Raw genomic sequence first — 18,569 nt, 5'->3', positions numbered from 1 at the left:
TATTTAAATGATTTTGATCAGAGCAAGTAAGCAGGAAAAATAGTCTGAGTGCTGTTAAAAATATCTTTTAATTACTCATTTTCCAGGTGGAGTTGTTTCAGTGTATAACCTCTGATTGCCCGAAGCCTCCCCAAATCAAAGCAGCCGGGGTGCCAGGCTGAGTCTGCAATCCACTCACGTACATTCCCATCGTGGTTTGGGCAGGAGAGAGGCTTGCCCGCAGCCACAGCGGTGACTGTCTCCAGGATGGAGGACTCCTCAACGTTGCTGCCGGGAGTTCTCTGCAGCACGTCCATCAGGTTCGTGATGAAGAAGTTGTTCTGGAGTGCGGCCACCCCCTTCTCGGGCAGGATGGAGGTCTGGCGGCACACTGGGCAGGAGAGGGTTAGACTGTGGGCCGGAATGTAGTTCTGCAGGCACCTGTTGCGGAAGCAGAAGCAGGTGGGCTGTCAACACAGCAGACTCCCAAGCAAGGGCACGACCACCTCTTTCTACAGGTACCACACATGTCCTCTGCACCCACATGGGCTACTTTGTAGAAACTCCCTCTGTCGTCTCCTTTTATAGGAAAATAAGATTTCAGCAACCAAGAGGTAAGGTGTGCTCACACTGGCCCTGTCAACTGTTCAGGCAAATGATTATGCTCAAGGAAAAGAACACCGTCGTTGACTTTGGTAGTGTTCTGTGGAACCTGCCATGCTTGAGCAGCATCGGCCTCTCCAGGGAGCTTGGAAGAAGTGCAGAATCTTAGATCCTACTCTTGGCCTGCTGAATCAGGTCCCCAGGTGACTTAGATGCATATGAAAGATGGTGAAGCATTGGTCTAGAACACCCAGTGTCATGTTCACAGATTTGTGGACTTTTTCAATGGGAAGAAACAGGTCAAAGTTTTCTGTTAGTGCTGAAATGCTTTTTGCATACAATAGCATAAGCAGATCTCAGATATTAGAAGCACATCCCAGTGAAAATGTTGTGTTTGTGGCAGGACTAGAACACCCAGAGTCACATCAACATGATCTCGCTCTCCTCAACAGGCAATTAATTAAATTAGCAAAATGCATTGCTAATAATGACTTACATATATCCTGCTCACTGGATTCAAAGTAGTTGCAATAACCCTACGAAGTAGGTACTTCTAGACACATGAAGGAACACAGGCAGAGAAAAGCGAAGTCGCTTGTTTCCAGAACTTGAGCGGTCAAGGGCAGAACAGAACTTCGAACCCAGCTAACAGGGCATCAGAACCTACACTCTACTTAATTACACTACGTAATGTTTCCCTGTTGCTCCGCCAAGCAGATTTCGAAAACCTCAGATCCAGCCTCACTCCCCACACTATGTACATAAGGAAAATGACATCAAGGAGGTTAATTGACTTTCTTGTGTCACAGAAATAGCTAGCGCTGAATCAATACCGGAAATGAAACAGCTTTTGCTAAGGTCACTGAGGGCATCTAAATCCAGATAATAGACATTTTTCACTCCTATCCTTCTTGGCAGCACTCATCAAACCACTGCATCCGCCCCCCCGCCCCATCCTTCTTCCCTTGTCTATGACAGCACACTCACTTGGTTCTTTTGTCTGTTCTATCTTTTCTACTGGGCCAGTACAGGGGCTGTTAGCACCTTTCTCTCCCAGGGACATCATACCCACATGCATGGTCATAAGCACAACACTCCTACACTTCTATTTCTTCCACAGATGTTTCCTCTGAGCTTCTGGCCACTACACCAACAGCTCTCTTGGCATCTCCTCTTAGATGTCTCACAGGTCCTAAAACTCAACATGTCCAAAACCAAAGCTATGTTCTTCCCTCAAACTGGGTCCTCTTCCCATCTCAATGAACAGAACCTCCATCCATACATCTAGGCAAAGTAGATACTGGGAGCCATGTCAAAAACAGTAATTTCTTTACTGTCCTTCATTTTCCATATGCAACCCATCACTGAAGGATGGAGATTCCTAAATACCTTCTAACGTTTCCAGTTCTTACCATCTGATTTACACCATCCTTTCTCGGGTTTCTGTAGTAGTTCTATACACTGTCACCCACCCTCAAATCCTCTAACCTTTCTCCATTTTGCAACCAGAGTGACCTTATCAATACTCATTCCATGCATCCCATAGAGACTTGCTGAAATATCTCCACCACTGGCCATTAGATGGAGGAACAGAAGTGGATGAGGCTAGACCCAACCGAGAGGGCTGCGAGCAGACACAGAACAACCCAAAAGTGTTGCTTCTTACTTGTCAGAACAAGTAAATGGGAGCCAAACGACTGCCTGCCTGAGCAATGAACACGGGGAGATAGGCAGCACTGCAAGATCTGACTGAGTGGCTCTCAGTGTTGTATATAAAGAGGCTGATTACTGTAAATCAGGTAATGATCTTACCATGTGAGCTCAGGGACAGAGGGACACTTAGCTGGTATTCATGTGTTAGCTACACCCATTAGATGAGGTGGAAAAAAAATCACTCTCCATTTAATCTTTTTGGAACACGAATTACGAAGTACTTCCATTAAAGTATATAGTGAATAAAGTAAAAAGTGCTAGTGCCCTATATACCACCCCTAAAACAAAGGAAACTCTGTACACACACACACACACACACACACACACACACACACACACCAAAATAGCCCCTTAAAAAGCAAACAAATAAAAGACTACAATGACCAGTAACAAATCTACCTTCTCACTCTATCTATCATCACTAAGATGTGGTTATTCTGTTGCAATCGAGATCTTTCAAAGTAAATCAACTTTGACAAATGTATATTAAATTGATGGCACATGTAATTAGCATTGATTTGAAGCCATTGAAAATAATAATTTCCTATTCTATAACAAGAATTAAAGCATTTTAATTATGTATATTTAGTAATAATAGAAAATGTATTTAACAAGATGCTATAAAACACCATCACCATATTTATTTTTAAGGAAAAAATATGACCTTATCAGAGAAATATTTAAATTAGACCACAGATAAACACATTACTAATAAACTTTATATGGTTAATTGCTTGTGTGCTAAGTTAAATAAGGTAAAGATGTATTCTGATAACTGATTAATGGAAAAAACTATTCAAGAAGGATAAAGAAATGTGTTTTCACACATAGTGAATTGTATATTCAGGTAATTTATAATTATTTCACATGTGTATTTTTTTTCTTCATCTGAAACATCCTACATTCAAATGTACCATTAGTACGTGTCTTCTGAAGTATCTTTGAGAGGAAGCTCTTGCTTTTAACTAACTCTTAATATGCAGGTATTTTACCTGATATGTTATATGGGAGGAAATTAAAGATTTTCAATTGGCTCTCACCAAAGATCCTCTACAAGGGAACTGTGGTTGAAAAAATTGTTTGATGAAGAACAAAGGGAAAATTTACAGTTTTTAAATCTTAAAATATTTAATGTTCCAATGTCCCGTGGAAATGAATCAGTAGCTACTGGTTTGCTTTCTCCCACTTATATAATTATTTAAAATAGAGTAGATCACTGGCAACTCATGATTATATTTCTAGATGTCTATCACAAGCACAAAAGATTTACTGTCTCCCATAGGTAACAGAATTCTGGAAAGAACCCCTCGGAAGGCTGTAAGAGAGCAGTCTGTGACCCTCTCTCCTCCGACCACAAAGGAGGCTTACCTCTCGCAGAAAGTGTGCAGACAGGGGAGAACCTTGGGATTCTTGTACCGTTCCAGGCATATACTGCAAATCAGAAACTGCTTGTCAATCTGGCGCACCACAGGACTTGGGATGTTGGTGGCTTCACTGGCCATCCTAGACCACTGACATGGGAGGCCGACTGTCTTGGATCCTGCACGCTGCTGCTGTTAGACAGGAAGAAATACATAGTAACTTCTAAGTGCAAATCAATCCTTGGTCCTTCACTACAGGCCTTGTGTTAGGAATCCAGGTAGAGGGATCCCTGGGTAGCGCAGTGGTTTGGCGCCTGCCTTTGGCCCAGGGCGCGATCCCGGAGACCCGGGATCGAATCCCATGTCGGGCTCCCGGTGCATGGAGCCTGCTTCTCCCTCTGCCTATGTCTCTGCCTCTCTCTCTCTGTGTGTGTGTGTGTGTGACTATCATAAATAAATAAAAATTAAAAAAAAAAAAAAAAAGGAATCCAGGTAGAAAGTTCAGGCTGTGACCTCAACAGGACCATAACCAGCCCTCAATGCTGGCGAGGGAATGTGGTGAGATGGCTGTTTGTTTTGGAAATCAATAAAATGATCACATGTTCACCATACAAACAAAACAAATCAGAAGTGTGTTGTATAAAAAAGCATGTTTGCTGGCTCTCAAAGCAGTGGCAGCTGAGGACATAAATACCGATACAGGGACGCCGGGGTGCCTCAGCAGATGAGCGTCTGCCTTCAGCTCAGGGCCTGATCCCGGGCTCCTGGGATGGAGTCCCACATCGGGCCCCCTGCATGAAGCCTGCTTCTCCCTCTGACTGTGTCTCTGTGTCTCTCATAAATAAATAAAATCTTCAAAAAATAAATTTTAAAAAAAATTTTTAATTAAAAATAAAAAAAATAAATATTGATACAGCTCTGCCTGTTTATTCCTTCATTCATGACTATACTTGACTAGATATCTATACTCTTATTAAAATATAGTTTCTATTAAAGAGAATACTCTAAGATAAAATGTTTTCCCACCTATTGCACTTGAAGGGGAGCAAAATGTCACTCCAAAATATACCACCTTGATTTAAGGATTATTTTGAGCTGAAGGGTATTGAGAGTCAGCAGACATGGTGGAGACAAGGTGGGTGGCCGGAAGGGTTGGGGGGAGGGGCGGGAGGTGCAGGCACTCGGCCCTCTCCTATCTGTCTAAAAGGGCATAGATTTCTCATTTGTAAAGGAAATTTTCATTTGTAAAGGTGTCCCACTCTCCCATACCAACAAGAGGAGACTCTTAACCATCACCAGAGACTGCACAGGAGAAGAATCTGCATAACAAACCTTACTAAACAACTCTTATGTATTATACATTTCCTGGTCACTTTCCCACAATTTACTGCCTCTAAACCTCCTTTTCCTTTGTCTAGCCACTTCTCCACAATTTGTCATCCTTTGTTAAAATAGTATATAAGCTCCCAGGCCTAACTGCCTCTTTGGATTTTCACTTCTTTTCTGTGAAGTCCCATGCATGTAAAATTAAAAAATATTACGTTAATGTCAATAAAATATAGTACATGTTATTTGAGAAAAATAAACTACTGATAAAATGATAAAATCCTTTTCTCCTGATAATCTATCTTTTGTCAGTTTAATTTTTTTTAATTTTTATTTATTTATGATAGTCACAGAGAGAGAGAGAGAGAGAGAGGTAGAGACATACGCAGAGGGAGAAGCAGGCTCCATGCACCGGGAGCCCGACATGGGATTCGATCCTGGGTCTCCAGGATCGCGCCCTGGGCCAAAGGCAGGTGCCAAACCACTGCGCCACCCAGGGATCCCTCTTTTGTCAGTTTAATTCACAGGCTTCAATGACAGAACTTAAGTGTATAGAGGAAACGTTTTCTCACCCCTACATACCATTAAACTGCAGGGATGGAATAATTAGAATTTCCTATTAAAATATTTGTATATGATTTGGAGCATCTTCTTCAGGACTAAAGGTGTATAGATTCCAGGCTAAAATGTATTTGCCATGGAGCAGGGACACAGGCAGATAATTCCTATTATTCTAAGAAATGTCTGTTGGTATTCATGTGTGGGCATCTGAGGGACCAGGTGAAATTAATTCAGAGAAGGTTTCAAAATGTGGAGGATCATGCCAAAAAAGAGAATCTGAAGAACTGAAGAAGTTAACAGAAAAAAGTGGAGGACCTCTAAGGAAGGGGAAAAGTTACAACATAAAACACAGCTTCATTTACCACCTGGAACAACGTCTGGCTTCTATCCTGAAGTGGTAAACCAAGGTTAAACTAAAGTTCACTTCCTAATTTTCTAAATACTTTTTAGGTGTCTATGCCCCTCCCCCCATCCCCAACAGAAACACTCTTTGGCAAGAAAAAAGCGGGGGGGGGGGGGGGGGGGGGGGGGGGGGGGGGGGGTTGTTAATTTTCAATATGACCCTAGGCAGGCAGTAATATTATTCTCATTCCACAGAGTTTTGAAAACCGAGGCTCAGTTAAGAAGTTGGCCAGAATGCAAAACCCATAGCCTTCTTATACCACCACACCTCCCTTGACCTTGTGTTTTAAGAAGACCGTATGTACTACGCAAGCTTGGTTTATATAGAACATTTTAACTTGGTCTGGGGCCTGGTGTTTTTTTTTTTTTTAATTTTTTTTTTTAATTTATTTATGATAGTCATACACAGAGAGAGAGAGAGAGAGAGAGAGAGGCAGAGACACAGGCAGAGGGAGAAGCAGGCTCCATGCACCGGGAGCCCGACGTGGGACTCGATCCCGGGTTCCCAGGATCGTGCCCTGGGCCAAAGGCAGGCGCCAAAACCGCTGCGCCACCCAGGGATCCCTGGGGCCTGGTGTTTAAAGCGGGAAATATTACATCATGTTTACATAACCAACAATTCTACAGTTTAATGGAAACTCTTCAGACATGAATGATAGTTCTTTCTTTCCACCAAATCACCAAATTTTTTAAAAGTTATGCCAATTTTTAAGAAAATTCTACTATATAATGTATTTGAGTGTAGATACATGCCACATCCATATTCCAACTGTTTCTAGATAAGCTCATTAAAGAGCATGATTAATAAACAGAACATTGTGAAAGCACCTGCTGTACAAGAGTGTCACGTTCAAACAGAACTCACTGCATTAGTTAAAACAGTTGTGAGTGTGACAATATCTAATTAGCCTGCATCATCTACTAACTCCTTCATACAATGTCTCCCTAAAGAACTAGAATAGAGAATGATATCCATTGATTGGATTAAATGTGGCTCATCTCTCAGGAGCTCAAAATGTTGGCATGTTGGCACATCATCTGCTTTTTCTTAAACCACATCCCTGTGACATCAGAATAGGGAAGGAATGGATTTATCGGTCTTTAAGATAAGGAAACAGAAGCTGAGGGTTTAAACGACTTCCCCAAGGTCATCCAGTAAAATCAGTGAATCAGAAAGCTCAGATTTCAAGCCTTCTGCTTTATCTGATACCTAATCTTAAACAAGTTTTAACACTTTCCAGTGTGGTGTGTGTATGTGATAAAAATTATGGAATGCTCATTTCAGTAGCACTAAAATTGGAATGATACAGAAGATTGGCTTGGCTCCTGAGCAAATGACACACAAATCTGTGAAGAGTTCCATATTTTAAAAACATATGTATATATTGAACTTTTTAATTAATATCAGTTAAAAGTAATTTTAATTTGAATAGCTTTTGAAAAGTTTCATATCACTCTTTGAAATAATCAGTCATGCGGAGTATTAAAAAGAACAGAGATAAAACATCGTATTGCTTTTATTCTTTCTTTAATCTTAAAATTTTAAGGTATGGGCAAGGAATAAACATTTGTCTTAATCAAATGATATACGTTGACTATATGAAATTTCCTGAGGTGACATCTCATTTTCCAATGCTGAAATAAAAACATTTCATTCTAATTTTCATTCTAATTTTATGATGATTGTTGTAGCGGGTGAGAGTAAATCTTTGTTAGTACTGTTAATTTATATGGTAAATTAAGTTTACTCATTAACACTAATTTAAAATCATGACAATATTACAGATCTGTCACAAGTGACTTGTTGAAGACATCTGGATTCACAGGACTCTCAGAATCAACACAAAAGGTTTCCAAGCCCCAAAGATCCCCAAACTGAGCCTTTGCCAAGGTAATGATTATTCCCTGAATATAACTGGATCCCCACAATAGAAAGACAATTCGACTGCTCCTAAAGGGATAATGTGCTGAGGAAAATGGAGACAGAGAATGTGCTAATAAGCACCGTGGGAAGCTTTCCATCCATTTGAATATGCCGCAAGGAGTACACATAAAATGTATGACAGCCTTTAATCAAAGTGTTTGGGCACCATCACAGTTTCTGGTCATTTTGATTAGAAAAGCAATAAATACTTATCTAGATTCTTGGCTGTTTCTCCTTTTCCCATCTTGGTTTCTGAAGGGTCAGAGATCCTTCTTACTCACATGACTAGCAGAAATAACCATGGGATCGTAAGAGAGATCAGAATACAGAACTGCTCTTCTCTTGGAGATCAGCAAAATCAATTTTTGGAAAGGAGCACCTGCAAACATGCCAGCAGTGGACTTTGTCTCTGAAGGAACCGGAATCCTTTCAGAGGTAGGAACTAGCATCACACATATTGACGGAAGTCCAAGAGAAAGAAAAAGGACAAAGAAGAAAGGCAAGCAGAGCCATTGTAAACTACATAAATAGCACACATTCGTGTGCCATTGACATTATCCAGCTTTGAGAGCTCTCATGATGTAGGGAGACTGGCTAGGTTCCTTGTCAGTGGAAAACCAACAGCAATACTGCTTACAGAGGGGTTCAGTCTTCCTCTCCAGTTCTCTCCTCTACAGCACCTTCTCAGTTGGACCATTCTGGTTTTTTTTATATATATATTTTATTCATTTATTCATGAGGGACACAGAGAGGCAGAGACACAGGCATAGGGAGAAGCAGGCCTCCCTGCAGGGAGCTCAGTGTGGGACTCGATCCCGGGACCCCAGGATCACACCCTGGGCCTAAAGGCAGACGCTTAACCACTGAGCCACCCAGGAGCCCCAAGGCCTGTTTTTGTTTTATTTATTTATTTATTCATTCATTCATTCATTCATTCATTCATGAGAGACACACAGAGAGAAAGAGAGGCAGAGACATAAGCAGAGGTAGAAGCAGGCTCCTTGCAGGGAGCCTGATGTAGGACTCAATCCCGGGTCTCCAGGATCACACCCTGGACTGAAGGCGGTGCTAAACCGCTGGGCCACTGGGGCTGGCCTTTTTTTTTTTTTTTTTTTTTTTTAATATTTTATTTAACTGGGTCCTGTTTAAAACTGAAACTTTGCCCCTCGTTCCCTAGCACTTACTACCTCCCATCAGTGCGCTATGTCTCTCTATAGCACCGATCACTTTCTGATATAGTATGTAATGTGTTTATCTTGCACATGGCCTCCTCCCCACCCCTCTAGGATGTAAGACTCACGAAGGCAGGGACTGCTGTCTGACTGCTCACTGCAGTAGTCCCAGCACCCACCTACAACTGTGCCTGGCACATGACAGACATTCTTTCTTTGAATGAACACGAACAAGTGAAGTATAACACGGCAATGGACTCAGTCCCAGGAGCAGGAAAGACTGGCACTGGCTGACTTACAGAACAAAGAGCATGGTCGTCACCAGTCATGTGAATGTTTTCATTTGACGTCAGACATTACCTGCCTTCCCATGTGATTGTCTAATGTTTAGCAAGATAAGCCATCAGCCAGAGGGTAAATATTCAGTGACATACTTTAACACACTCACAAATGCAGAAAAGAAATGGAGGACCCACTGAGGACACATATGCACAGAAATACAAAGTCTTAGAAGGTTGGCACATGCATTCCTCATCAGGAAGTGTGCCAGCTACACAGCTTTTGAGGGTAACAACAATGCAATAAGCACGTAACAAAATCCTTGGGCACAGAAAAACCCCATCCCAGAATTTCTTCCCTCATGTCATCTTGGGTATTTTTCCTGGCTCATGTTCTCAAATCTCCCAGAACTTGGTGGAAACTATAACCAAGTGGAAAAGAACTTGAGAGGAGGAGAGGAAACAAATGAAAATGAAAATGCCTATGTCCACAATTCTAGGGTTGAGACCACAGTTCCCACCCCAGATTATACCATTTAGATCAGACAACTATCCAAACTTTTTATTGCTGACACCAGAGTGAGGAAGAGCAGGGTGGGAGGAGGGTGGAAGACAAATGACAAGCTGAAAGCACGCCTCTTGCGAAGAAGGGGAGAGAGTTGGTGACAACTTGTTGGCGGGGCTAGGGAACACAGTTGGGAAACAGGTTAAGATTCCTTTACAAAAAAAATTTTAGCCTGTGATTTGTGGGTACGAGGCAGCATATTTGATTATATACCATCCTAAAGGCGCTAGATTCCATTTCTATTTAATTTTATGGCCCTTCGTGGGTTACTGCTTCTCTTTGTTGCCACTGAGCTGGCTTTATTTATTAGCAATGATACATTTTTACTGTTCTTGGGCTAATGACAATGGCACTGTTCTTGGGCTAATGACAATGGTGCAGGCATGCTAACACACCACCTTCCCGAGAAATTAAAAATCTTCTGGTAGGTTTATAGAAAGGAAATCTTGAACCATTAGGATTATCTGTAACTTACTTTCTTTTTACCTGCCAGGATAGGGGGTACCCGGAGCTCAAGACATCGGTTAAGACATGATTCACAAAACAAAGTATTTTTAATTTTCAAAATTTATGAGGATATTCTTATTCACCTGCAACTGAACTTGCATTGGTACAGAAGAAGAAAGAAAAGAGGACAATCTTCGGTGAAATTAAAACAAGGTGACCTATTTCTAGTTAAATCAAGTATCTATCCCAAATGGGCCATTTTGTAAATTAGAAGGCCAGATGCAGTATCTTTTCTGACAATATGTGCATGAATGCCTGTGTTTGGGGGTGAGTGGGTGTATATTCAGGAGGCCATCCACTTTAACTTCTGTCTCCAGGCAGGGGTGTGCCTAAGCTTTCCAAAGGTTCTTGTTGCCAGGGTCAGATGTATGACAGCTTCCCTTGGTTGCCGGGTTCTACCATATGGAAGCTGATTTATGCCAAGCCCCCAACTTGTCTTTATGCCTAGGTCCTCTACCTCTTAGTACAGATAACTGTTTGCCATTGCCTTCTTCAGAGACGTCCTCACCTCTTACAACATAATTCAATTCTTAAGATTTGCTTTGGGTTTTCCAAGTTGCAGAAGGCTAGGTCTGTGTGATGGGAGTGTTAAGTGGTCAGGCTAATTGGCATTCCTCTTACAGTGCCCTGGGACAGTCAAGATGGTGGGGTCTCCTCTCTCCACATCCATCACCTTGCCAACTCCTCCCTTGCCTTCCTTTGGGACCACCAGGAGGCTGCATGTTCTGGGATCACAAAAGAGGCAGAGCAAAGCCAAGGCCCTAAGCTCTGGGCGTTGGGCGAGGTTAGCAAGAAGGGAGATGAGAAATTCATTCTCCATCAGAACCTCACAAGGCATAGGCCCACGCAGCAGCAAATCCTCCTTTGCCCCTGGTAGATAAGAAGTACATTATTAAATTCTGTTGCTGATTAGAATAAATGTTTACCTTAAAACGTTTTCCAGAAGAAGAATAAAAATCATTTAATGGGGAAATGGAGGTGATTGAGAACACGAAGCAGACGAGATTAAAATAGAAGAGGGTAGAAAGACCAGCATGCAGACAGCAGTAATGAAGATTCCTTCCATGGTGCTGTTTGAATAATTACATTGGGCTCATTTTTTCTTCAGTATCTGGTTTAATCTAAACCTCCAAATTCTAGGAGGAAAGCTGATCTGTTACTTTCAGATAACCTGCACATAATAATATTCAGAGAACTCTAATAGCCAACCCCATTATAGAACAAATTCTATTCTGACACTAAAACCCTTACATAAGTAATATAAAGGGCACAGATGGCATCAGACATTTGAAGAAAAAAAAAGTACAGGTGTGTGCAAATTAGAATTATGCCATAATTAGAAGTAATTCAGTCACATTAAAAAAAAACTATGAGAATAAATAATTTGGTAGCAAATTTTTTAAAGTTTGAAAGTATTTCTCTTCCATACATTTCAATAATACATACAAATATTTCATTAAAGGCTTAGTTTTAAAGAGAAGTAATGAAAAGAATGACAAGGAAGTCTTAAAAATTAAATCCAGGTTAAATGTTTTTAATTGCTACATACTTATAATTTCTTTGACTTAAAGATAGATAAAGCCATATGTTTGGAGAAATTAATGTCTCCAAGTATCTAAATGAAGGGCATTTTCAATTCTTAGTAAAACAAAGAATGAGTATTTTTACTTATTTCACAAGCAAGAAAATCCACTAAGCTTTTATCATGTAAGTGTAAAAAAAAGTCATCTCAGGATTATAATATTAACTATGGTGAAAAATATGTATAGATTTTACTCTCATTTTTAAAATATATGGACTATATATCCTGAAAAAAAAGGAATATATATCCTGCATTCATATTTCTTGAAACAGGCACATTCTATCAGAGAACATTTGTACATTCAGTCCTATTTTAACCTTTCCAATGCAAATCACTTGGGTCTTTCTAGGAGAAAACTGGAAAGAAATACGTAGAGGTTTAGGAAAGGCCACTACTCACATCTCTGTAACAAAAAGCTGCTTTCTCATACCACAGCACACATGAAACTTCTCATTGTGTGCTTGCTCGGGAGGGGCGTGCATTATTTAACATTACAGCGGGTTAGGAATGGTGCTGCTAAAGCATCTGCCTAAAAAAATAATGAAAGGCACCAGAAAATAGGTTCACATTAGGCAGAACTGAATCCCAATACTTAAGAAATCATTTTGAGGATCTGGACAAACAATGTCTCTCCTTACATATTCTAATCTAAAAAAAAAAATGAACAAAAACCTCTAACAATTTTATTCATGAGGGAGAAAATCACAGTAATACGATCTAAGCCAAAGAAACAAACTAATCATTTTTAAAATGCTTCATTCTGAATCCAGGTCTGCTCCTTAAAGCAATGACACCGAATCTATCTTAAGACAGACATATTTTGCCTTTTGGTTCAGAAATCCACTTATTAACATTCAGTATTTAGCTTCAAATAAATAGCTTTCCTACTTGCTTTCCTATCCTCCCAAAATAAGGAATAATGACAGGGTGGGGCAGGCTAGTAGAGAAAGCTGTCAGAAAAATCATATCCACTGTTTCAGGAAGCAAACCCAAGGTCCAACCCAAGGATTTTTTTTTTTTTTTCCATGTAAAGCTACCATTGAACTCCACCCAGATTTGAGTCTACTTCAAAAGCAGGGGAAAATGTCAAAAAAATAAAATAAAAACAAATCATCGTCTGCATATTTGCTGATCATCAATGGCATTCAGGATTCAGAGGTTGGAGTCATGCATTATGAATGAATGGGTTTCCAATGGTAACTGGGAACCGTGGCACTCAACCCCAGGGTTCTCCGACAGAGGATCGGGTGGGGGAAGGGTCGAATCGCACATTCTCCTCCGCCCTGGGGGATGGAGGAAGGAATCGGGCGACTCAAATATTTCATCCCCTTCCTCGCACCCACCGGAAAAATGCTGGGTGGGTGGGTGGGTTGGAGTGGGGGGGCCGGGGGGAGGGAATCTTCTATTTAAAATAAGCCGAATACACATTAAAATGGAAGACTGGTAAAAAACAAAAATGTAGTCAGATCACATCAGGAACTTGAGAAGAAAATCTTGCATGACTTTCTCCCTATTCTGAATTTGGTGCCTTTGTTTAAGCAAAGAGTGGGTCTCCCTCTGCTAGTTAACAGAGCATGCATGCAGCATCACCAAGAGAGGAGGGTGGAAAAAGAGAGAGAAAAAGCCAGAATAGAGAGAGCAAGAGACATCAGTTATCCACCTGGCGTAACGCTGGGCAATTCGGAACCTTTCGGACCTACCCATTTCTGCGGACAGACTAATCAACGAGGCAAAGACTCAAATCCTCCCAAGCCTGTCGCTGCAGCTCCGCGGCAATCCAAAAGAACAATGCACATTCCGCTAACCTCCCAAGTTTGGAAGCACCACCATGCAAAGAGACTGGTTAAAATCCCCTACCATGCAGTGCAGCCATCATCAGAAGCCCCGCATATCTTCTGCTCCGTGTGGTGATGCGCCAGCTCAGGAACAGGGCCGAGGAGCAGACCAACGGACGGAAAGAGAGGAGGCCCCGCAAAGTCGGCAGGAATGTTTCTGGGTCATTAACAAGTGGGAGACCCCTTTCGGCATCCAGACCAATCAATCTTTATCTTACAGGACATCTTTTTCGCACTCAGCGTCTGTTGAAAAGACTGCAGCAAACCCAGCAAGGGATTGTGGGATGGGGATGCAGCAGCGAGCTGCAAGGAGATTCGCGGGCGGCCCTCGCGCTCTGAGTCAGCAGTCAGCTGCGCGGCCCGACACCTGGGCCCGCCCGGCGGCCTGGGGGGGGGGGGGGGGGGTCCGGCCGCGCCCGCCCGCAAGGCAGAGAGGCTGTGCTGGCAGCCCAGGGGCCCGCGGCAGGGGGGGGGGGGCGGATTCCAGAAGGGAACCGAGGCACCCGAAACCCCAGCTCAAAATCACAGGGGTGTCCAGAGTGCGTGTGCGAGGCACGCGGACTTCCCTAAGTTAGGGAAGCCCCAGCACCTGTTTCCATAATGCAAGCGACATTCCTCTGCTTTTCGTGGTTCTGATCATTCGGACAAAAATCCCATGGTACATTTATTTGCTTCAGGGGGTGAACAGAACCTGTTGTTTTTCTGACCTTGGGAACTTGCGCAGTTAAGGGCTGAGGAACTTGACACACCTTACATAGGTACATAGCTTGATTCCCTATTAGGTGGCTCAACTTATTTTTAAAAGGCTTTAATAACATAAAAATGATCAAATAGCCACATAAAAACAATCAGATCCCCATCTTACAAATAATACCTTAGAATTTAAAAAACTTAGGGGGATCCCTGGGTGGTTTAGTGGTTAAGCTCCTGCCTTCAGCCCAGGGCATGATCCTGGAGTCCTGGGACCAAGTCCCACATCGGGCTCCCTGCTTGGAGCCTGCTTCTCCCTCTGCCATGTGTCTCTCATGAATAAATAAATAAAATCTTAAAAAAAAAAATTTAAAAAAACTTAGATATGGGAATGGAATTTACAATCTTTCCCTTTTCTACAGCACTAGGGGCAGAGAACCATACTGCATTTTTAAAAAGATTTTATTTAATTAATTTATTTATAGATTTTATTTATTTATTCATGAGAGACATGGTGGGGGGGGCAGAGACACAGGCAGAGGGAGAAGCAGGCTCCATGCAGGGAGCCTGATGTGGGACCTGGGCCTGGGTCTCCAGGATCCCACCCTGGGCCAAAGGCAGCACTAAACCTCTAAGCCACCAGGGCTGCCTAAGATTTTATTTATTTATGAGAGATAGAGACACAGAGAGAGAGAGACAGAGAGAGAGGCAGACTACAGGCAGAGGTCTCCAGGGATCAGGCCCTGAACCTAAGACAGACACTCAACCGCTACGCCACCCAGGAGTCCCTCCATACTGCATTCTATATTTTGGTTAGTTATTAGTTTTAAAGTGGACACTAAACATTTTATTTAATAATAAAATTGTTAATTCTCATATTGATTACATTAATATTCATCACATTCTTTGCATGCAGTCAGGCATTGCATTGAGCCCTGTAACGGGGCACTCAGCTCTATGGACCAGTTAGGATTACCTTTGGGGGAGTGGGTCATAGAGCGCCCAGTGAAACTGACAGAGGCAGGACACGCCAATGTTGCCATGTTATTTTAGGTGGTATCTCAAAAGCCCAGGTTAAGACCCTGCTTTTAGAAGTTTAGTTTTGTGGGCTGCCTGGGTGGCTCAGTTTTGAGTCTGACTCCTGATTTCAGCTCAGGTCATGATCTCAGGGTAGTGGGATGGGGCCCCACGTTGGTGCTCCCTGCTCAGCGGTGAGTCTGCTTGAGATCCTGTCCCTCTGCCCCTCCTTTGCTCATGTACTCCCTCTCTCTCTCTTTAAAATTAATAAATAAATCTTTAAAAAAAGTTTTGTGTTTTTTTTTAACAACTTTACTTAGATATAATTCACATAACATACAATTCACTCATTTAAACTGTATAAGTCAATGGCGTTTAGTATATTCACGGATGCGGGCAAACATCATCACAGCCAATTTTAGAACATTTTCATCATCTCAGAAAGGAACTCTTGTGCCTTTTTTTTTTAAGATTTTATTTATTTATTCATAAGAGACACAGAGAGGGAGAGAGACTGAGGGAGAAACAGGCTCCATGCAGGGAGTGCGATGTGGGACTCGATCCAGGGACCCCAGGATCATGCCCTCGGTGGAAGGCAGGTGCTAAACGGCTGAGCCACCCAGGGATTCCTGACCCACTGCCCAGAGTCTTAAGCAACCACTAATCTACCCTCTGTTTCTATGGTTCCCTCTATAGATCCCAGACATGAATAGACTCATATAATATGTGGTCTTAGGTATCTGGCTTTTTTCACCTAGCATGTTTTCAATGTTCATCCATATGGTAGCATGTATCAGTATTCTGTTCCTTTTTCAACCTTTTTATGGTAGATTGTATGGAGATAGTGCATTTTGATTATCCATCTACCAGCTGATTGTCACTTGGGTTGTTTCCACTTTTTGGCTATTATGGATAATGCTGCTAAAAACATCTCTGTACAGGTGTTGGGTGGACATATGTTCTGTTTTAAAAGTTTACAATTTAGGGGCAGCCCGGGTGGCTCAGCGGTTTAGCACCGCCTTCAGCCCAGGGCGTGATCCTGGGGCCCCAGGATCGAGTCCCATGTCAGGCTCCCTGCATGAAGCCTGCTTCTCCCTCTGCCTGTGTCTCTGCCTCTCTCTCTCTGTCTCTAATAAATAAATAAATTCTTTAAAAAAAAAAGTTAACAATTTAATTAGAACTGACTCCTAAAACGACAAGCAGGCTACCCTCACTCCATTTTACCATGTCCTTTTCCCAAGAGTCCATCACAAAGGAGCCTGACCTGTATGTCTGGTGGGAATCCCTCTTCTCACTCATGCTGTTGCTGGCGCTTTCTGAGGCCAAATTCACTGAATGCTGACCTCTCCCCCAGCACATCTCCTGGCCTCTCTCCTCTTCCTCCACTCAACCCAAACTGGGGCATACAACTGGAGAAGGCCTGTGTTCTCAGAAGATGGTAGAAAAGAAGGAGATCCTTGATCTTATTGCTGGGCTCGTACTCACAGAAGGTTCGTTTATTCAATCATTCATTCCAATGAATATTTATTGCATGTCCAGTGGGTCAGGCACTGAGTAGGCATTGAGGATCTCAGCCCTCAGGAAGGTTAAGATCAGACAGTTGCTACACCGAGTGGTAAGTACTTTGACAGGAAGAAGAAGAAGTGGAGTCTCTGGGAGCTCACGGGAAGGACACAGTGGGGCAGGGAAGCGTGGGGTACATTACAGGCATAGAGCACAGCACATGCATAGGCTTGGAGGCAAGAGATGGCTCACAGGAATTGAGAGCATAGTTCAGTGTGGCTAGAGCCTTGGGTGAAGACAGAATAAATGGGGGTCATAGGATAGAATAAATGGGGGTCATATGTATTTCTGATCTTTCACCCAGAATTGGGAATATCTCTTTCTTGGAAACAGCGTTACATAGGACAGTTGGGTTCCAAACACCTTCATCACTATGGCTTAAATACTGTATGGGTAAATGGGTTTGGAGGGCTCAGTCTGCAATCTAACAAACATAACATTGCTTATTATAGGAAAATGCAGCCTCATTTTTAGTGCATGTGTTGGCAAATAAATACAACTATTTATAAGCTGGGCCTTGGGTTTCCATGGGATGTGTTAGGAGGCCACAGCATCTTCTCCTTGGCACTCCCTGGCTACAGGTGGATGGTGGTGGTAGTGGCTGTTGGTATACCATGGCACAGGTTCCTTCCGAGTTGGAGTTTGCTTGTACTGAGGCCTCACACAGTCAGACTGTAAGGCTGTGAGAGCAGAGAAGCACCCCAAGTTCTTGGGATGGAGTCTGCTGCACAGGAAAGAGGCTGCTGTCACTGACTTCCTAGAGCTGTCTTGCCCCTCCCCACCATTTCCCTCCAGTTGAACATACATTAGTGAGTTACCTGTCATCAGTCACTTTGACCATGATGTACTCAGGAAGTATACAGATAGTCAATATGAAATGAACAGAACATGTGCTAACTTATTTGGATTTGATACAATCCTCCGAGACAGAGATCCAAAATGTACTGACCATGTATTATGTGCCAGGCTCAATCCAAAGCCCTTTAGATACAGCCTACCTATCCCTGATCAAGGAAATTTTTTTCTAGAAAGTAAACTCCTTAGGATGACATACAAGGTCATTTATGATCTGGCCTCTGCCTTCCTCATTTTTCTCCACCTCTGTCCTCCCCAGTCATATTCTAGTTCCAAGACATGCCACCATGCATTTTTTAGCAGTGGCTGTCAACCAGGAAATGATACCGTCCCCAACCTCTCCATGAAGTGGTGGGGTACGCATTTGGAAATGTGAAGGGGCATTTTTGGCTGTTATGTTGATTGTGTGCTGGGGGAGCGGGCAGGTACTACCGACATTTGGGGACCGGGATGCCAAACACCTTCCAATACATGGGAGAGTCTCATATGAGTACATTTGTCCCCTCAAATTACTAATAGCACTCCCTTTAAGAAACAGGAATCTCTAAGCTCACATTCCATTTGTTCTCCCAGGAATGCTCTTATCCTTTCCTGACTCCTTCCCCTGTTTAACTTCACTGAATTCTTCAGAACTCA

General features: G+C 42.5%; 1 protein-coding gene and 1 pseudogene across 14 annotated transcripts in view; one reads left to right on the top strand and one right to left on the bottom strand.

Annotated features, from left to right (window-relative positions):
* The window catches only part of TRIM2 (tripartite motif containing 2), a 168,603-nt gene that overhangs the window by 51,844 nt on the left and 98,190 nt on the right, over positions 1–18,569 (bottom strand). For 7 of the 14 annotated variants that reach the window (XR_003133189.3, XM_049094271.1, XM_049094274.1 and 4 more), the window contains exons 2-3: positions 3,664–3,848; positions 183–420 (exon numbers count right to left, since the gene is read on the bottom strand). Coding sequence is in view for 13 of the 14 variants with exons in the window: in XM_049094267.1 (XP_048950224.1) it covers positions 183–420; positions 3,664–3,848 (423 nt within the window). In the remaining variant the exon portion in view is untranslated. Of the gene's footprint in view, positions 1–182; positions 421–3,663; positions 3,849–13,830; positions 14,104–18,569 lie in introns of those variants that run through there. The other 7 variants (XM_049094266.1, XM_049094265.1, XM_049094268.1 and 4 more) reach the window with 3 other exon arrangements.
* Positions 7,214–7,314, top strand: LOC125752604 (U6 spliceosomal RNA; annotated as a pseudogene).

This window comes from Canis lupus, chromosome 15, assembly GCF_003254725.2.
Source record: "Canis lupus dingo isolate Sandy chromosome 15, ASM325472v2, whole genome shotgun sequence".
NCBI lineage: Eukaryota > Metazoa > Chordata > Mammalia > Carnivora > Canidae > Canis > Canis lupus.
The sequence above is the reverse complement of the archived record's forward strand: the minus strand, read 5'-3'. Positions and strand labels throughout refer to the sequence as shown.